The sequence below is a fragment of the Brassica napus genome, chromosome A3 (genome assembly GCF_020379485.1).
Source record: "Brassica napus cultivar Da-Ae chromosome A3, Da-Ae, whole genome shotgun sequence".
Classification (NCBI taxonomy): Eukaryota; Viridiplantae; Streptophyta; class Magnoliopsida; order Brassicales; family Brassicaceae; genus Brassica; species Brassica napus.
The window spans coordinates 29,036,062-29,053,207 of record NC_063436.1 but is presented as its reverse complement, the minus strand read 5'-3'; the positions used below and the strand labels follow the sequence as shown (position 1 = coordinate 29,053,207).

The 17,146-nt window shown below is 32.8% G+C and overlaps 3 protein-coding genes across 5 annotated transcripts; all 3 read left to right on the top strand.

The window, feature by feature from the left end:
• Positions 1-926: 926 nt before the first annotated feature.
• LOC106444755 (early nodulin-like protein 3) lies at positions 927-4,829 on the top strand. Its single transcript, XM_013886197.3, has 2 exons — positions 927-3,706; positions 3,975-4,829. Exons 1-2 carry the CDS (start codon positions 3,520-3,522, stop codon positions 4,355-4,357), a joined length of 570 nt encoding a protein of 189 aa, XP_013741651.1. The 5' UTR covers positions 927-3,519; the 3' UTR covers positions 4,358-4,829.
• A 1,230-nt stretch (positions 4,830-6,059) lies between these two features.
• Positions 6,060-7,620, top strand: LOC106441094 (1-acyl-sn-glycerol-3-phosphate acyltransferase 1, chloroplastic). Its single transcript, NM_001315999.1, is given in 7 exon segments — positions 6,060-6,102; positions 6,192-6,235; positions 6,348-6,408; positions 6,493-6,654; positions 6,752-7,158; positions 7,224-7,325; positions 7,405-7,620. Coding segments are annotated over 7 exon segments (1,035 nt in total).
• A 531-nt stretch (positions 7,621-8,151) lies between these two features.
• LOC106441093 (probable mannose-1-phosphate guanylyltransferase 3) lies at positions 8,152-9,897 on the top strand. Of its 3 annotated transcripts, none has more exons than XM_048765390.1 (4): positions 8,152-8,375; positions 8,546-8,707; positions 8,790-8,855; positions 8,935-9,897. In XM_048765390.1, the coding sequence occupies exons 2-4, from the start codon at positions 8,597-8,599 to the stop codon at positions 9,820-9,822; spliced, it is 1,065 nt and encodes a 354-aa protein (XP_048621347.1). In that variant the 5' UTR covers positions 8,152-8,375; positions 8,546-8,596; the 3' UTR covers positions 9,823-9,897. The 3 variants fall into 3 exon arrangements, with proteins under 3 accessions (XP_048621347.1, XP_048621341.1, XP_048621339.1); XM_048765384.1 differs by having other exon boundaries at positions 8,153-8,375; positions 8,593-8,707; XM_048765382.1 differs by having other exon boundaries at positions 8,156-8,375; positions 8,596-8,707.
• Positions 9,898-17,146: the final 7,249 nt, after the last annotated feature.

The window sequence follows — 17,146 nt, the reverse complement described above, 5'->3', positions numbered from 1 at the left end:
ACAAAATATATAGAATATAAATGTAGTTTCTAAATGTAATTAGATTTCTTTATGTTGGACATGTTCCTAACTTGATAGTATTGACTTGAATTAGTAAAACAAATAGAGATTTTTATATAGAAGCTTAACATGGTTCATTTGCACGTTATAAATGAGTCCAAGACATATTTATGTACACTTATGTGCATGCAGTATCATAATATTCCAAGACATATTGCCATAAGTCAGGCCTCGATAGTTTTTTTCTTCTAGCTTTACGTGTGAACACGACATATCAGCCCCTGAGTCACCTGGATGGGCTGAAGAAATGCATTGTATTGGATGATGTGAAAGTACATCCTAATTTACTGCAACACACTCAATTTCATTCACACAACATAAATTCTAACTACGATTTAAAAATGCTACTATTTTCGCACCACCTTGTTTCCGACTGTTTTGTTATGATCCATTTCTGCAAATGGATAAACTTTATTGGATTAATTAAGAATTACCGCTGCAACTGAAAATTTTGTCTTGATCTCCATCGCTGATTTGGATGTCTTCACTTGTGAGCGTTGCTGCTTTGAGCTCCTCCAACTGATCTAAGATCAAACGTCTTTATTTTATTGAAGCTATCAATCATCTTTGGAGGCGTTAAGCAACCAAAGGTAGAACAGTTGAGTCTATGTTTTCGTACGTTTATTTTTTTTTTGGAAGAAGAGCCACCACCATCACCACCACCTGCTTCACACTCCGCTACATCTTCGTTATCAGCTTTTGATCCTTCATCAGTCGCGTTCGAAACATAGGATGCCTTTGTCTTCTTCTTCATCTAGTGCATATCAACACGTGCCTCCTCCTTTATTTTGCTGCTTCCTGCTTCTTTCATCGCCTTGTCTTCCACCCACAGAGGCTTCGTGGAAGCTTCAGCATCAGCGGTTGGTGCTTTGGAGAGGTCATTGAAGAAATTCTGTGGAGGAGGTTCAGAACTCTGCTCTGCTGCTGGTCTCTGAGAAGTTGTTGGATGAAGAAAGTTCTTAAAGTCATCAATCACTTTAGCGCTTCTATCACCTCCTCCTTCTAGATTGTGATTCTCAGAGGAGGTTCCAGCATTGTTACCTTTACCTTTCCCTCCACCACATGAGAGACCCAAGCTGAGCTCAAGCCCATTATCATCATCCATTTTTTTTGTTTCACACTATCCTAAACAGCTCAACAGATCGTTATAACATCCCCTGTCATCTGAGAAAAATCATTAGTCACAAAAAAGGAACCCAATCATCACTTTCCCTTTTTAAAAATTTATAACCAAAAAAAGGAAACATACAAAAAGGTGTAGACTTTTCGATCTGTTTACGGACAAAAAAACTCTGAAGACTCTGGTAATGATTAATAGCACTACAATAAGCAGAAGATCTGTCAGGTAATGATGTTCGGTAATATTATCATAAACCTCTTGAATCACTCCAAAGTACCAGACTTTGGAGTTTGGAATCATCATAGATTAGTACCCAGAACCCTTACTACAGAGCTGGAGAGCCAATTCAGCTTAACTTAGAGCCATTTCAATCACAAAGAAACTCAGAAATCTTAAATCGAGTCAGAGAGTGAACAAAAGTAAAACCTGAAACAATGACGATCAGAAGAAAAGAAAAAACCCTAGCAGCTTCGCGGCGTCGCTTTGTGTCTACGTTTCCATACGTCTATGTGCCATTGCTTTTTTCTCCATCTTCTAACGATTATGATGTGGAGGGTCTGTAGGGATCTTGAATGGATGATTTATGGGAGCACATTGAAGTACCAGCACTCACATCCGAGGCGTTATGCGGGAGGAGCTGGGGGAGAGGAAGAGAATCAATGAAGGGATGAGACGGCGATTAGGGTTGGGTGGAGAAGGAGCCATATGTTTAGAACACGGGATTGTGCGACATCACTGTCAAGAGAAACTCGGGATTGGGCTGCAAGATGGGTCAAATGGGCTGTGAAGGTCACTAATTTTTTTTAATTTCAAGCCCAGTCCAAAATGACCTGGCACTTTGATTGGTCATGATTATTTTGACCATGTGGATAGCCTTAGGAAGCTCAAATTTAGCTTCTTTTATATAGTGGGATATGTTTAGAACACGGGATTGTGCGACATCACTGTCAAGAGAAACTCGGGATTGGGCTGCAAGATGGGTCAAATGGGCTGTGAAGGTCACTAATTTTTTTTAATTTCAAGCCCAGTCCAAAATGACCTGGCACTTTGATTGGTCATGATTATTTTGACCATGTGGATAGCCTTAGGAAGCTCAAATTTAGCTTCTTTTATATAGTGGGATTGAACAAGGTCAAAGACTATACACTACACAACTGGTACCTCTTACGTTATTACATTGTAAAAGTACGTGTACTAAATATACTTTTTCTTTTACCTAGGACTAATCTTTGTGTGTCATAGATTGAGACATGTTCAAATCTATAAAGATTCCTTTTGCCAAAAATATATTCACTTAAAGTTGATTTAAAAGTAAATAGAATAAACACAAAATTAACTACTCATTCATGCATACATGATTGGTGGCCTAATGGTTTAAGAAGATTCATCATGGCAGCCTGGGTATTCCAGATATACGTAAATTTGATAAAATAGACAACTATGAAAATAATGAACAAGAAAACGAGAGCAAGTATCGTAATTCATTTCCATAATTTTCAAATATTGTTTTATTTATATTTTTCTTCTCGTTTTCAAGATTTTATGTACTTCATGTGTTTTAAAGAATATCATTTTAACATTTTTTTTCTTGTTAAAATAATGTCATTTTAGAATTCTAATGCAAATTATACTTATTTTCTGTTTGATATTAATTGCAAACTGTATGGATCTTATAAAAAATCTATTTATCTCAATTAATATTGGTCAAATATATGTAATTCATAAAAATATAAATATGTGAAAATGTCAAAGTGACATTTTTATGAAATGGAGTAAGTATATTTTAACAATATTTTAATGTATTTGTAAATGATATTCCTAGTTTTTAATATCTCTCATTAATAAAATTATTAAATATATATGGAAACTTAGTATATATTTCAAAAACTGGATCTGTTTTTTTTTGATAAATTCTTTAAAACAAGTTAATTAGCTGTTTTGGTAATTTTGCAAACAAATTAAATGTTTTTGAAAACAGTCAAACAATATATTGAGTACAAACAACTCATGGCAATCTATTAAACATTTCAAACCAAAAATTTCGTGTCAGTTTCTAAATTCACTAATATATTCTGTAAAACTGTCATTGACTTACCAAATCAGAGGAAGATTACACTTTAATATTAATCAAGACCATATTTATTTCAAGCTCGGTCGGATCTCCCGAATCCAAGCAAAAACTCGGTTAAGCTCCAACCCACAATGGCTATATAAACAGCATCCACCACACCCAAGTATCTTCACATTTGTGCTAAACAAAAACAAAAGAGAGACAAACTCCAAACACCAAACTCAAAAATAACCAGAGAGTTGTTTGCTCTAAACTAGAAGTCAAGAAAATGGGAATCATAGTTCCAGTATTGACCCTTGTTTTCCTCTTGCTCACCACAATGAGCCATGCTGCCTCCAAACCGAGGATGATTCTGGTTGGTGGAAATGTTGGGGCGTGGAAGGTTCCAGATTCTCCCAGCAACACTCTCAATCACTGGGCTGAGGCAAATCGTTTCAAAGTCGGCGACGTTCTTGGTACTCTTCATTATTAAACACCTCTTCATCTTTCTTACGATGCATGATAGTTTTGATTATGTTTCTCCTAATGCTTACATCACAAAGAAAAACTATATGTGGGAAAAAAATGAAAAAGGAATCATTTATTTCAAATAATATTAAAATATTTGTTTGATGTGTTAGACAATAATATCAACCGAAGGCATGTTTGAATGCAATGATATATCATATCTTTGATATACATTATTTTGGTTTTATAATTGATGTATTCATGCATGTGGATCAGTGTGGAATTATGACGCGAAAGTTGATTCGGTGTTACAAGTGACAAAAGAAGATTACGATAGTTGTAACATAGCAAAGCCCTTGAAGCAGTTCAATGATGGAGACACAAAGTTCGAGCTTGACAACTCAGGAGCTTACTTCTTCATCAGTGGTGCTCCTGGAAGCTGCACTAAAGGCGAGAAGATTCATCTAGTTGTTCTGTCTGAACGCAATAATCCTGGTGGCGGTAGCGGTGACGGTGGCAGTCCTATGGTTTCTCCCGTTACTAGTTCTCCGGCGCCTTCAACTCACGCTTCAGCTCCAGCTCCAAACGCTGCGGTTGGATTGAAGGTTGGAAGCGGTTTGTTCTTGACCGCGGTTGCGATTGGTTTGGCTATGGCTTAGAGGCATTGATCGAGAGAATGCAGCGTTGTCGTTTTCAATCTTTTTAGCAAGATTTATTATTTGTCTTTTTTCATGTTGTTAAAGTTTCAAATCTTTTTTAGCAAGATTTATGTGCGTTTTTCAATTAAAAAGGATGTTTATCACTCTCAAAAGTCTATTCTTGTGATTTGATCTTAATTTTATATCTGAACGTTTTTATTAGTCTCAACATGGGAACGACACTGAAAATGTTTATAAATGAACAGTTATGCAATGGGCTAAGAGAAACTCTATTTCATAAAACTTTAGAGGAATTCTCAAAGAAAAGCAATTTTATTATCTAACTAGGTTAAGACCCGCGCCTTGCACGGGATGAATATTATATATATAAATTATTTTATATATTATATGTTTATAACATATTATGAAATAATAAATATATATTGAATAATTAAAAAGTCATTATCTACTACTTATATAATTAAATTGGTGCGAACATATAAATAAATTTTATAAATCGAAAAAATATTTTTTCTATTTGATATGATATACAATTAAATTTAAATGATAGTAACATATATATGGTATATTTTAATATTAATATTTATTAGATGATTTTTTTTGCTCATATTTGTTTTTTATCATTTGTATCTGTTATAGCAAAAAGTCTAAATTAGTGATAACAAAATTTTCACTGTGAGATTAATGGTTTAAGTAATTTATAATATTTTAAGAAATTAAGTTGTCAATATTTTTTTAAATTTTTTATCAAAAAAATGTTCAAAGTAAATTTTAAAATTAAGATATTTATGTATTTTTATATGGCATATAATTTAATTTAAAATGATACATATATTTATATATCTTTTATTTTTGATACTTATTAAATGAGACTTTCAACTTATATTATTTTTTAATTATTTGTATCATGTCATAACAAAAGTTTTAAATCATAGATCACAAAATTTGAATGTGAAACTTTTAATAGTTTTAGTAATTTATACTCGTTTTTAAAAATTCAAAATATAATATATAAATAATTTTTTTTAATTTTTATTATATGGTTACTATGATTGTTTAATTTATTTTAATAGCTTAAAATTAAACAAATATAATTATAATACACACTTATTTTTATCAAATCTTTATTATTCAAAATCATTAATTGTCATATATACTTTAGCCACATTAGGCAATTCCGTAATCTTATTTAAGGAAATAATAAAGCACATTAATAATGTTTTTATTATAGTTTAATAAAAAGCTTATTATATATTTAGATGGACCAACCTATTTCTCTAAGGATTCTAAGAATCATTCTAGTGATGACACGTGGCTACAAAAAATGTTACAATGCTTCTCAAATAATATATAGGGGATACAATTTCATATATCTAATTGCTCACAAAATTGTCAAAGTTTTCATTTGACAAATTTGCTACATTCTCTCAAAGTTTTCATTTGACAAATTACCTCTATTAGTCTAATGGGCTATTTATTCAATGACTTTACATACAAGGCCTTGTAGTCAATAACAAACGGCATACAGTCTGTCTCACCAACAGAAAAATACAACCCGCCGCTTTATCACCTCAAAACGACACACAGTTGAAACTTCGAAAGTAAAAACAGCAGAGAAAAGAGTCAAGAGATAAAAGGCAATGAAGATGGAGAGATAAGCATGAGCAAATCTCACGGATGTTTTAGCTCGCGAGATTCCGCCATGGATGTCGCTTCTGCTCCGGGGGTCTCTTCACATCCTCCATGTATGACCAAAACAATTTCCTCTATCTAACTCTCGTCAATACAACTTGTAATTCAATCGGGATAACTCTGTTCTCAATCATGTTCTCAGATTATAGCAAACCCATTTGTTCATCACAGTCATCGTTGATTCGGGTAAGCTTTTTTTGCTCTTGGGTTCTTGATAAAGTGATGGGCTTTTTAGTTGAACAATGAAAGTTTCAATCTTTAAGCTCTTACTCTTATGAACTTGCCGGGGGAAATGCAGATTCCGATCAATAAAGGATGTTGCTTTGCTCGTTCTTCGAACTTGATTACTTCCCTGCATGGTAAAGAACATTCCTTTTTGATTTCTCGTTCTTCGAACTTGTTCTATGTAAAAGACTCAACTTTTCGTTTGCTTCTTCTTTTAGCTGCTTCGAGAGGGGTGACAAGGCGTACTAGTGGTGTACAATGGTGTTACCGTTCTATTAGATTTGACCCTTTCAAAGTTAATGATAAGAACTCAAGAACTGTGACTGTGAGATCGGATCTTTCAGGAGCTGCAACCCCTGAATCTACTTATCCAGAACCAGGTACTTTCTCTCTGCTTTGACTGGGATTACAATCTCTTGTTCTTCTTTTTTGTCTCTATACACTAATCCTCCCTTGTCTTTGAACTTTGAAGTGCAGAGATTAAGTTGAGCTCAAGACTCAGAGGGATATGCTTTTGTCTCGTTGCTGGCGTTTCCGCCATTGTTCTCATCGTCCTGATGATCACTGGCCATCCTTTCGTCCTTCTATTTGATCGTTACAGGAGGAAGTTCCATCACTTCATTGCTAAGCTCTGGGCTTCCATAAGCATCTACCCGTTTTACAAAACCGACATCCAAGGTTTGGAGAATCTGCCATCATCAGACACTCCTTGTGTGTACGTTTCGAACCACCAGAGTTTTCTGGATATATACACACTTCTCAGCCTTGGCCAAAGCTATAAGTTCATCAGCAAGACAGGGATATTCGTTATTCCTGTCATCGGTTGGGCTATGTCCATGATGGGGGTTGTTCCCTTGAAGAGGATGGACCCAAGAAGCCAAGTGGTAAGTAACAACACTCAGTTTCTTCAAGTGTTTTGTTTTTAAACTCTCTTTATGGCATTGTATAGGATTGCTTAAAACGCTGCATGGAACTAGTGAAGAAGGGAGCTTCCGTCTTTTTCTTCCCAGAGGGAACGAGGAGTAAGGATGGTCGGTTAGGTCCTTTCAAGGTAAACACACAATCTTGCTTAAGATTCTTGTCATGTTCTGGAGTTGCTGCGTTTAACAGGGAGTGACATAATATTTCAGAAAGGGGCTTTTACGATAGCAGCTAAGACAGGAGTTCCAGTGGTGCCAATAACGCTGATGGGAACAGGGAAGATCATGCCGACGGGTAGTGAAGGTATACTGAATCATGGGGATGTGAGAGTGATCATCCACAAGCCGATATATGGAAGCAAAGCTGATCTTCTTTGCGATGAGGCTAGAAACAAGATAGCTGAATCTATGAATCTCGTGAGTTGAAACGTTTGTTTTTTTAAGCAGTGTCTCTGATGATGACCAATGAGAAGGCTATATCATTTTTACATGTAGAAGAACAAAAATATGTCAGTTTTATTGTTTAAAATAAAATTTAGGCTTTTTCTATTTTGTTATGGTTTTACAACATCGTTTTCTTCTTTTCTTTCTTTTTCTTTCAGTATTTGTGTTACTCTACTCCCAATCATGTTATAGAAGTCATCGTTATACAAGACAAAAAGACAAAAAAAAAGTCCTTAAAATAGAATTTTAATAACAAGTTGGCCGATGAAAGAATAATTAAAATTCTATATTTTGATATAAAATCTGTCATACTTGAATCCTAATTTGGTAAGTTGCCAAAAGACAAAAGCTACAACGTATGTATGTTTTCAAAATGGAAAAGTTAGATTTCATAATCTCAAATTAAATAAATAATTTCTAAAGTTCTTTTTAATAAAAAAAAGTAAATAATAGTTTAATTGGGAAATTATATCAAAAAGCTGACTAATCCTGAAGGATTAGAGAGATGAGACAGAAAAGCGTGTGGACCCACCCGGACTGCACGGAGACAGAAGTTTCAGTTTTCTTCTCAGAAAGAATCCAATCTCTCTGTCTTGTCTGAAACGACTTCCGTCTCCTTCCACCATTCTTCTCTTTCTTCGTCTTCTTCACTTACGAGTGTCAAACCAGTCAACAGACAGAGATAGAGATACATACTCCTAGTTCCAGATCTGCGAAGACATCTTCGAAAATTTCATGTAAGTTTGCTTAAATCTGTTACAAGAAACGCATTGTCTTCTCTTCCCCAATAGATCCTTACTTATTTACTTGTTCCTTTCTGGATCGTGATAAGAAGTTTCAATGTTTATAGATATAGTTGATTCAGAGATTTCTTTTGTTTTTTTTTTTTTGTGTGTTTTAAATCTAGGTAGTACCCTGTTGCACAATTCTTGTTGATTTACATTATATTTCTAGCAGAATGAAGGCTCTTATTCTAGTTGGAGGATTTGGAACTCGATTGAGACCGCTTACGTTCAGCATGCCAAAACCCCTTGTTGATTTTGGTAACAAGCCCATGCTTTTGCATCAGGTAAGTAATAGCTTCTTCTCATTATGATGATCCATTCATTCTCTGAGTCAATACCTTTTTGATGATGATGATTATTAAACAGATTGAAGCACTAAAAGCTGCTGGTGTTACTGAAGTTGTATTAGCTATCAACCACCAACAACCAGAGGTTTAACTACTACCTTCATTATTTATTTACCCTTTGCGTAGTGATGATTCTCATTTTTTTTTTTGTTATTTATTTTAAGGTCATGTTGAATTTTGTGAAAGAATATGAGAAGAAGCTTGATATGAAGATCACCTTCTCTCAAGAAACCGAACCCCTCGGGACAGCAGGGCCTCTCGCTTTGGCTCGGGACAAGCTCATCGACGAATCAGGCAAACCCTTCTTTGTGCTGAACAGCGATGTTATCTGCGAATATCCACTCCTGGAGATGATCGAGTTCCACACGAATCACGGCGCTGAAGCTTCCATCATGGTGACCAAAGTAGATGATCCTTCAAAGTACGGTGTGGTGGTTATGGAGGAGGAAGCGAGAGTCGAAAGGTTCGTCGAGAAACCAAAACATTTTGTGGGGGACAAGATCAACGCTGGGATATACCTCTTGAACCCGTCTGTGCTCGACAGGATCGAGCTCAGACGGACGTCGATAGAGAAAGAGATATTCCCCAAGATCGCTTCGGAGAAGAAGCTCTACGCCATGGTGCTACCAGGTTTCTGGATGGACATTGGTCAGCCGAAAGATTACTTGACAGGGCAGAGAATGTACCTCAACTATCTGAGAAAGAATGCGCCTGGGAAGCTTTTAGTGTCGTCTGGAGATGACGTGGTGATCGGGAATGTTATGGCGGATGAAACCGCTGTTATAGGAGAACGATGCTTGATAGGACCTGACGTGGTGATTGGTGCAGGATGCGTGATTGAACCTGGTGTGAGGTTGTTTGGTTGCACTGTGATGAGAGGTGTGAGGATCAAGGAGCATGCTTGTGTGTCTGATAGTATCGTGGGGTGGGACTCGACCGTTGGAAGTTGGGCTCGCGTAGCTGACGTGACAGTTCTCGGGAAAGATGTTCAGGTTGCGGATGCAGAGGTTTTACAAATGTCTGCGAAACCAGAGATCATACAGAAAGTATGATCCTCATATGAAAGAATAATTAAGAAAACATTCTGTTTTGATATAAAATCTGTCATACACATACTTGAATCCGAATTAGGTGAGTTGCCAAACGACATAAAAGCTACAACGCATGCATGTTTTCAAAATGGAATAGTTAGATATCATAATCTCAAATTAAATTAATAAATAATGTCTAAGGTTTTTATTTTTTAAATACATGTGAAAAATAAGAGAATAATTTAATTTTCACAACATGTTTATGATTTTTTCAGACAGTATACGGCAAAGTTATTATTTTGTGTGTAAATAATGTAAAGCAATAAATATAATAATTAGGGTAAACTAATTGATTTTAATATTAACTAACGAACGCAAAAAGAATTAGAGAGATGGGACGGCAGTAAGTAAAGAGGGGTGGGTGGACCCGACCCGGGCGGCACGGAGAGACAGTTTCTCAATTTTCGTCTCAAAAATCCTTTCTTTTATAAATCTCTCTTTGTCTGAAACGACTTCGTCTCCTTCTTCCACCCATTCTTCTCTTTCTTCTTCGTCTTCATCGTCCTCATCTCCGCCTGCAACTTCTTCATATACCCTCTTACTTCTTCTTCTTCGGTATTCATTACACTCCCTATTAATTACTCTCGTGTAATGATCTTTGATTGTCTACTTCTTGCACCGTTTTGATGCTGCGAAAAAATAAAAAAAAACTCAATTTTATATTTAAAGTGATGATTTTTCGTATGAGCCCTCCTTCCTTTGTGGATGTTTTGATTTAAAGGTTTTAAATTTTCAGTCAATTTGGAATATTAGGTCAACGACAATGGATGAATGTTCTTACTGACATTTGTGCTACTCCCAATCATTTTATAGAAGTCATCATTGTACAACCGGCAAAAATACAAAAAAATCCTTATCATATAACAAGTTGGCCGATGAAAGAATAATTAAAATTCTATTTTTGATATAAAATCTGTCGTACTTGAATCCTAATTTGGTAAGTTGCCAAAAGACAAAAGCTACAACGTATGTGTGTTTTCAAAATGGAAAAGTTAGATATCATAATCTCAAATTAAATAAATAATTTCTAAGGTTTTTTTTTTTTTTTTGTCATCTGGAATTTTATTAAAAGGGACAAAGCCCAAAAGGCAAAGCCCAACAAACTTTACAAACTAAGGCCAAACAAACGGCCAAACATTAAAAGGCCACAAACCAACGGGCCAGAACAAACCAAACGAACTTCGGGCCTTCAGCCCATAGACGAAAACCGTTGGGGAAGGAAATGTCCAGAATCCACCACGTGTCCGATTGCCCAGCAATCAATGGCACACGCGTCAAAACACAAGACATCACCTTCCTCCGGTGCCAGAAAGCTTACACGGCGGAGCTCCGCCGACGGCGAAGACGAGACCAAGGAGAACCCATTCAAGACTGAACCGTTCTCAACCTAGATCAACCGTAGAGCCAAATCTAGAAAATCACCGCTTCTGAAAAAATCGACATCAATCCAACTGAAGCCTCCGAAATTCCTTACATGCAAACCAAACATCTTTAAAGAAAGAGATAAGCTTGAAGATGAATCATCCTTAACAAAGGCAAGGAACTATGGATCGGAAGCTGAAGAGGAGAATCGATTGAGCAGAGGACCCCAAGAATCGATGATTAAACGGAACCGGGGAAACCCCCGGTAAGGAGCCGGCGAAGTGATGTAGCAGAATCATCCCTTCCCGGAGACAAGAGCCCGGCGAAGATAGTGTTGAGGGAACCACCTCTCCCCGGAGACAAAAGCCCGACCATCGGGAGACACAACCGGAAAAATCCGGTGAAGAGAACCAAACTAAACCGGCGATACTCTCCTTCTGAAAGATTCATGAGAGAGAAGAAGGAGAGGAATCGAGAGAAAACTCTCTCTCTCTAAGAAGAGAGAAGCCGGTTCTAAAAAATAATTTCTAAGGTTTTTTTAATAAAAATAAGTACGTGTGAAAAATAAGTAAATAATAGTTTAACTAGATAACTAGATATTGACCCGCCCCCTCGAGAGGGCGGGTATATGTTTTGTTTTTAATTTTTTTGTCTGATATAATTTATATGTTTGTGTGTTTGTATAATTATATTTTTGTATGATATGAATTTAATAGAATATATTAATTTTGTAAGTATATTAAATAAATCAAGTTTCATATGTACTTGTGTCTTTCCTTGTATAATATATGTATTTTTTTTGTAATCATATTTATATTTTTATCTGTGATCATATTATAGACTACATGTAAGGGTAAGAGTTCGGGTTCAATTCCGACTATTCAGATATTGGTCTTTAGATGAGAGATTAAAACCTATTTAGATATTTATAAATTTTAGTTCGGATTCAGTTTGGATCATTACAGGTTCAGTTCAAATACGGGTACTCATTTAAATTATGTCAAAATATAGAAATACAAATATACCCGTCCTTTAAATTATGTAAAAATATTTTTGTTTTAATTTTTTGAAAATTTTAATTTTTATAGTTGTATTTTTTCTAATCATATTATATTTAATTTAATATATTTTTGGTAGTTAAATTAATGTTAAACATAATATGATTACAAAAAAAACACAAATTAAAAAATTAAATTAAAAAAAATTAAAACAAAAATATACCCGCTAGAATCTAGTGCTTTTTAAAATAACCTGCAAGAAGTTCTAATCACAAATTTTTGTATGTTTAATGTAAACTTAATAAAATTCTAAGGATATTGTTTATTAGTATAATTTTTATTGCAAGTTAATTTTCTTTCTAATAAAATGCTAAAATAAAAATAAATATTTTACTCTTCTTTAGATGACATCGTATTGGGTATCTTCATCGTTTGAAATAGTTTTTACTGGGTAGTTTTTTTTTGATGAAATGATATGGCATTAATTGTATTAAAAATAGCGTGGGTTATAGAAAACTATTACATAAGAACGACAGCTATAGAATTAAAGTAACTCAGCAATTTTAGCTATATAAAAAGTGGGTCCCAATTATTTAGGAGTTTATAGTGGAAGTTATTTAGCGTACAAAATAGTTAGTGTTAATTGTGTTTTAATAAAATTGATATATGAAAATAATTGTTGGACACTACTTTTATCAATGGGTCACACTGCTGTTTTAATAGAGTAGATTTCTCAATTGAATAATTTATTAAAACCCCGTTAAACTAAATGAATTTATATGAATATTTATTTCTATTAAAAGTTTACTTATAAAAATTAAATGTCATTAATAACCCGTTCCACCACTAATTAATATTAATATAGTTAACTTTTTTTGTTTGAAAAAATATTAGTTAACTTTATGAGTTAACTTTTAAAGTTTCATTTTATAGTAAACAAACTTAAGAAATATATTTCCACTGGTTTATATATATATATATATATATATATATATTTCTGTTTTAATATTATATATATTCAAAAATATTTAATATTTCTTATAATATATTTCTTAAGTTTCAGATAAAAGTAGTTATATATTAAGTTAAGAAAGAGGTTTTTAATATATACAGTATAATCTTGTTCTGTTGGAAGCTTGGGCCATTTTACACTCTTGTATTCGATAGATATAATTATGTAGTGTGTATTGTTTTTTTTTTTGAGTGGCATTTTTGTAAATATTTCCACCTTCCCTAAGAATATTTTAGAATTCTCTGCAACATTTCAATGGCCACCATACTTTCATAATCGATCAACTTTTGAGTTTTTCTTGTTGTTTATGCCTTAAACTTGTAATCCATTACAAAATATTTGATTTCAACCTTTTAAAATGCAGAAAGTCAGTTACTTTAAATTTTCTGATTTCTTGTCCGATTATGACAAATCAACACAGTGAACCACCATGGAACGTATAATCGCCAGAGAATCAATCACCATGGACGCGTTTTGATCAGGTCTAAAATCTAAATCAATGAATCCGACATTGTTGTGATTGAAGAAACGTAACTGATTGTTATAGACAAAAAAACGTGATTAGTCATTTAATATAAGCAGTTATAAAATAATCAGTTTTTTGGGAAAATAATAATTAGACTCTACTTTTATCAATGGGTCACACTGCTGTTTTAATAGAATAGATATGATATATTTGGATTTTAATACTTTTACATAATTGAAATGACTACCCGTATTTGAACTGAATCCGTAATGATCCAAACCGAATCCGAACTAAAACTTATAAATATCCAAATAGGTTTTAATCTCTCATCTAAAGACCAATATCTGAATAGTTGGAATCGAACCCGAGCTCTTAACTCTACATGTAGTCTATAATTTGAATAAGTAATATAGATGATTTACAAATTAATAAATTATTCATAGCATGATTAATTGACAGACTTAATAAATAATAATCAATGATTTACAAAATCTTTCGGTGGCCTAGTGGAACACAGCACGCATATGTTTGCATAGCTTGGGTTCGATATACCCACATCGAATTTTCATTTTTTCTATCTTTTTCTTTATTTTTTTCATTAATGGCATAAACGTAATTTTTCTTATCTTCTTCCCGAGTCGAATTAGGTTAGGCAGAAAAGAGTTTTACAGCCGCCATTGTTTTTCATATTTAATCCATCGATTGTTATGCGTAGTCGTTGATTTTTACGTTTGAACCTTACAGATTTGACATATAATATCGGATTTTAACCTATAGAAACTCAAAAAAGTAAATTTTTTTGATGATTTCGATATAGTGGCCGATTATGAGAAAGATAGCGGTTGTAAGTCACCATGAATCTCATAAACTGTTTACACACTTCTATTTGCAGATTAAATTCTGAGGGTTTGAGTGTTCATCAAAAATCAAAATCAAAAATAATAATCGTATTGAATTATGTATTAATAATATTGATATACTGATATATAAATGCAGTTACGAAAAGTGGCCGCCGATTATTACGCAATTTAAGTGGTTACATTCATAAAATAGATATCGTTGCAGTTATTATTATTATATAAAAAAAAGAGATTTCTATAAATAAAGTATATTTAGTTGAAATAATAGTTAGACCAAACAAAAATCAACTGGTCATGCTGCAGAATTAATAGAATAGATAATCCGCACCTTGCGCGAGATGTGGCTATTAGTTTCGTTATTTTTTTTAATAAGGAGACACTGAATCTGTTTAATCTGGATATCAGTTCAGTTTTAGGTTGTTTGTTTTGGTTTTTAATCTCCTAAAATATAACTCTCATTCTAAAGGAATATTTATTTTGGTTTGTTAGGTTAAAATGTTTGATATTTTTGGTTTTTCCGGTGAAAACCGGAAATTTTTTTTTTTTTCATGTTATAAATTTTAGATAGTCGTAATGTCGAACCAATAGTTTCATATTATAGTTTCTAAACAAATAATAGTTAAAAAAGAAAAAAAGATTATTAAGACAAATCATTTCACTACCATTTGGTTGATAGTGAAAGAAGTATCCAAAAAGAATTAAATACTTCAGTGGTGAACACTTAGTTATAAGGTGTTCGTGTCAATGTGTATGTGTATGTGTATGTAAAAGTATATAAAAATGTTTGATCAAGATGTTTGATAAATATATAAAGATACTATTAATTAATATTAAATGATATTTTTTTTTCAAAATAACACATGAAATATAAAAGTATTAAAATACAATTAATTAAAAAAATAGGCCTAGACATTAATGAATTTTTTTCAAATAAAAAAAATCAAATTGAATACGTAAATAGAGGTGGGTACGGATCGAATATCTGGGTATTTGGATGCATTCGTGTCGATTCGATCTGTAACCACACTAATATTCGGTGTTTCAAATATCTGAAAATTTTAGAATTTTAAAGGATATCCGATTTGATTCGTAAATTAAATAGTTTTTTAAAAATAAATGAAAATAATATAAAATAATAATATTTTATTACAAAAAAGCATTATTTAACTTTTTAAATTCTAATACCTAGTATAATAAATTTAATACATAAATTATTGTAAAACTTATATAAACTATAATATATATAACTTATATATATAATATTTTTAATATATGTATATATATATGCATATTACAGATAGAATTGGATATACGTTCCTAAAAATATTGATCTTTGTGATTTTTTTTTGGATATTATATTTTAGTATTTAATTTACTTCGTAGAGTTACGGATATCCAGATTTTTCGGTTTGAATCAAAACGGATAATGAATAGAATAAAAATTTACGAATATTTTTCCCAGCTCTATCCGTAAATACATGCCCGGGTCTAAGGGCATACGGACGAAACATTGTTATGGGGTCCCCAAATTTGTGGGGCCCACAATTAAAAAAAAAAAATATAAAATTATTATTTTGCATATTTTATACATTATATTTAAAGGTTTTATGTAAGAAAAACAAATAAATCAATTAAGTTAACATATAAGTTTATGCAAAAAGGTATTATAATAAGGTTATTTTCAAAAAAATATGTAAGTATCATAGTAAATAATTTTTTTATAATTTTAATGATATAATATTTAAAATATTTTTTTTTAGTTTTGTATAGGACCTCGAAAATCTCAGGACCGGCTGACCGTAATATATATATACATCAAATAGCTGACTAATCCTGAAGGATTAGAGAGACGAGACAGTAAAGAGTGTGGACCCACCCGGACTGCACGGAGACAGAAGTTTCAGTTTTCTTCTCAGAAAGAATCCAATCTCTCTGCCTTGTCTGAAACGACTTCCATTTCCTTCAGTACCGTGCGAAGAGTTTTAGGGGTCTAAGGCAAGTTTTAAAAATAAACTTATTTACAACCGTAATAAAATTTTTTTTTAATATGATATATTATTTTCACCAAATACACAAGTCTAATACTGTAAAAGAATAAGTTTATAACGTAAATATGTTATATTATGTCATATAGAAAAAAAATACATGAATTTAGAAAGTGAGTTAATTAATTTTCGTAGGAATATTTTTTTCTTAAATAAGTTTCCATAAATCTGTTGCAAGAAACGCATTGTCTTCTCTTCCCCTGGGATCAATACATAGATCCTCACTTATTTATTTGGTTGTGATCTGGATCGTGATAAGGAGTTTCCTGCTTGTTGAATGTATATAGATAGTTGAACCAGAGATTTGTGTGTTTTTTTTAATCTACTAATAATAACAATCCTGATTAATTCCAAAGGTTGTGAATCTTACTTATCTTAAAAGTTTGTCTTTTTTAAAAATTGTTAAAATGTTATGTTTTTTCTAAAAATTGAATGTTGAAAGGTTATGTATTTTTTTAAAAGTTGTCTAAATAGTTATGTCTTTTTTTAAAGTTGTCAAAAAAGTTGTATATTTTCTAAAAGTTGAATGTTGAAAGATTGTA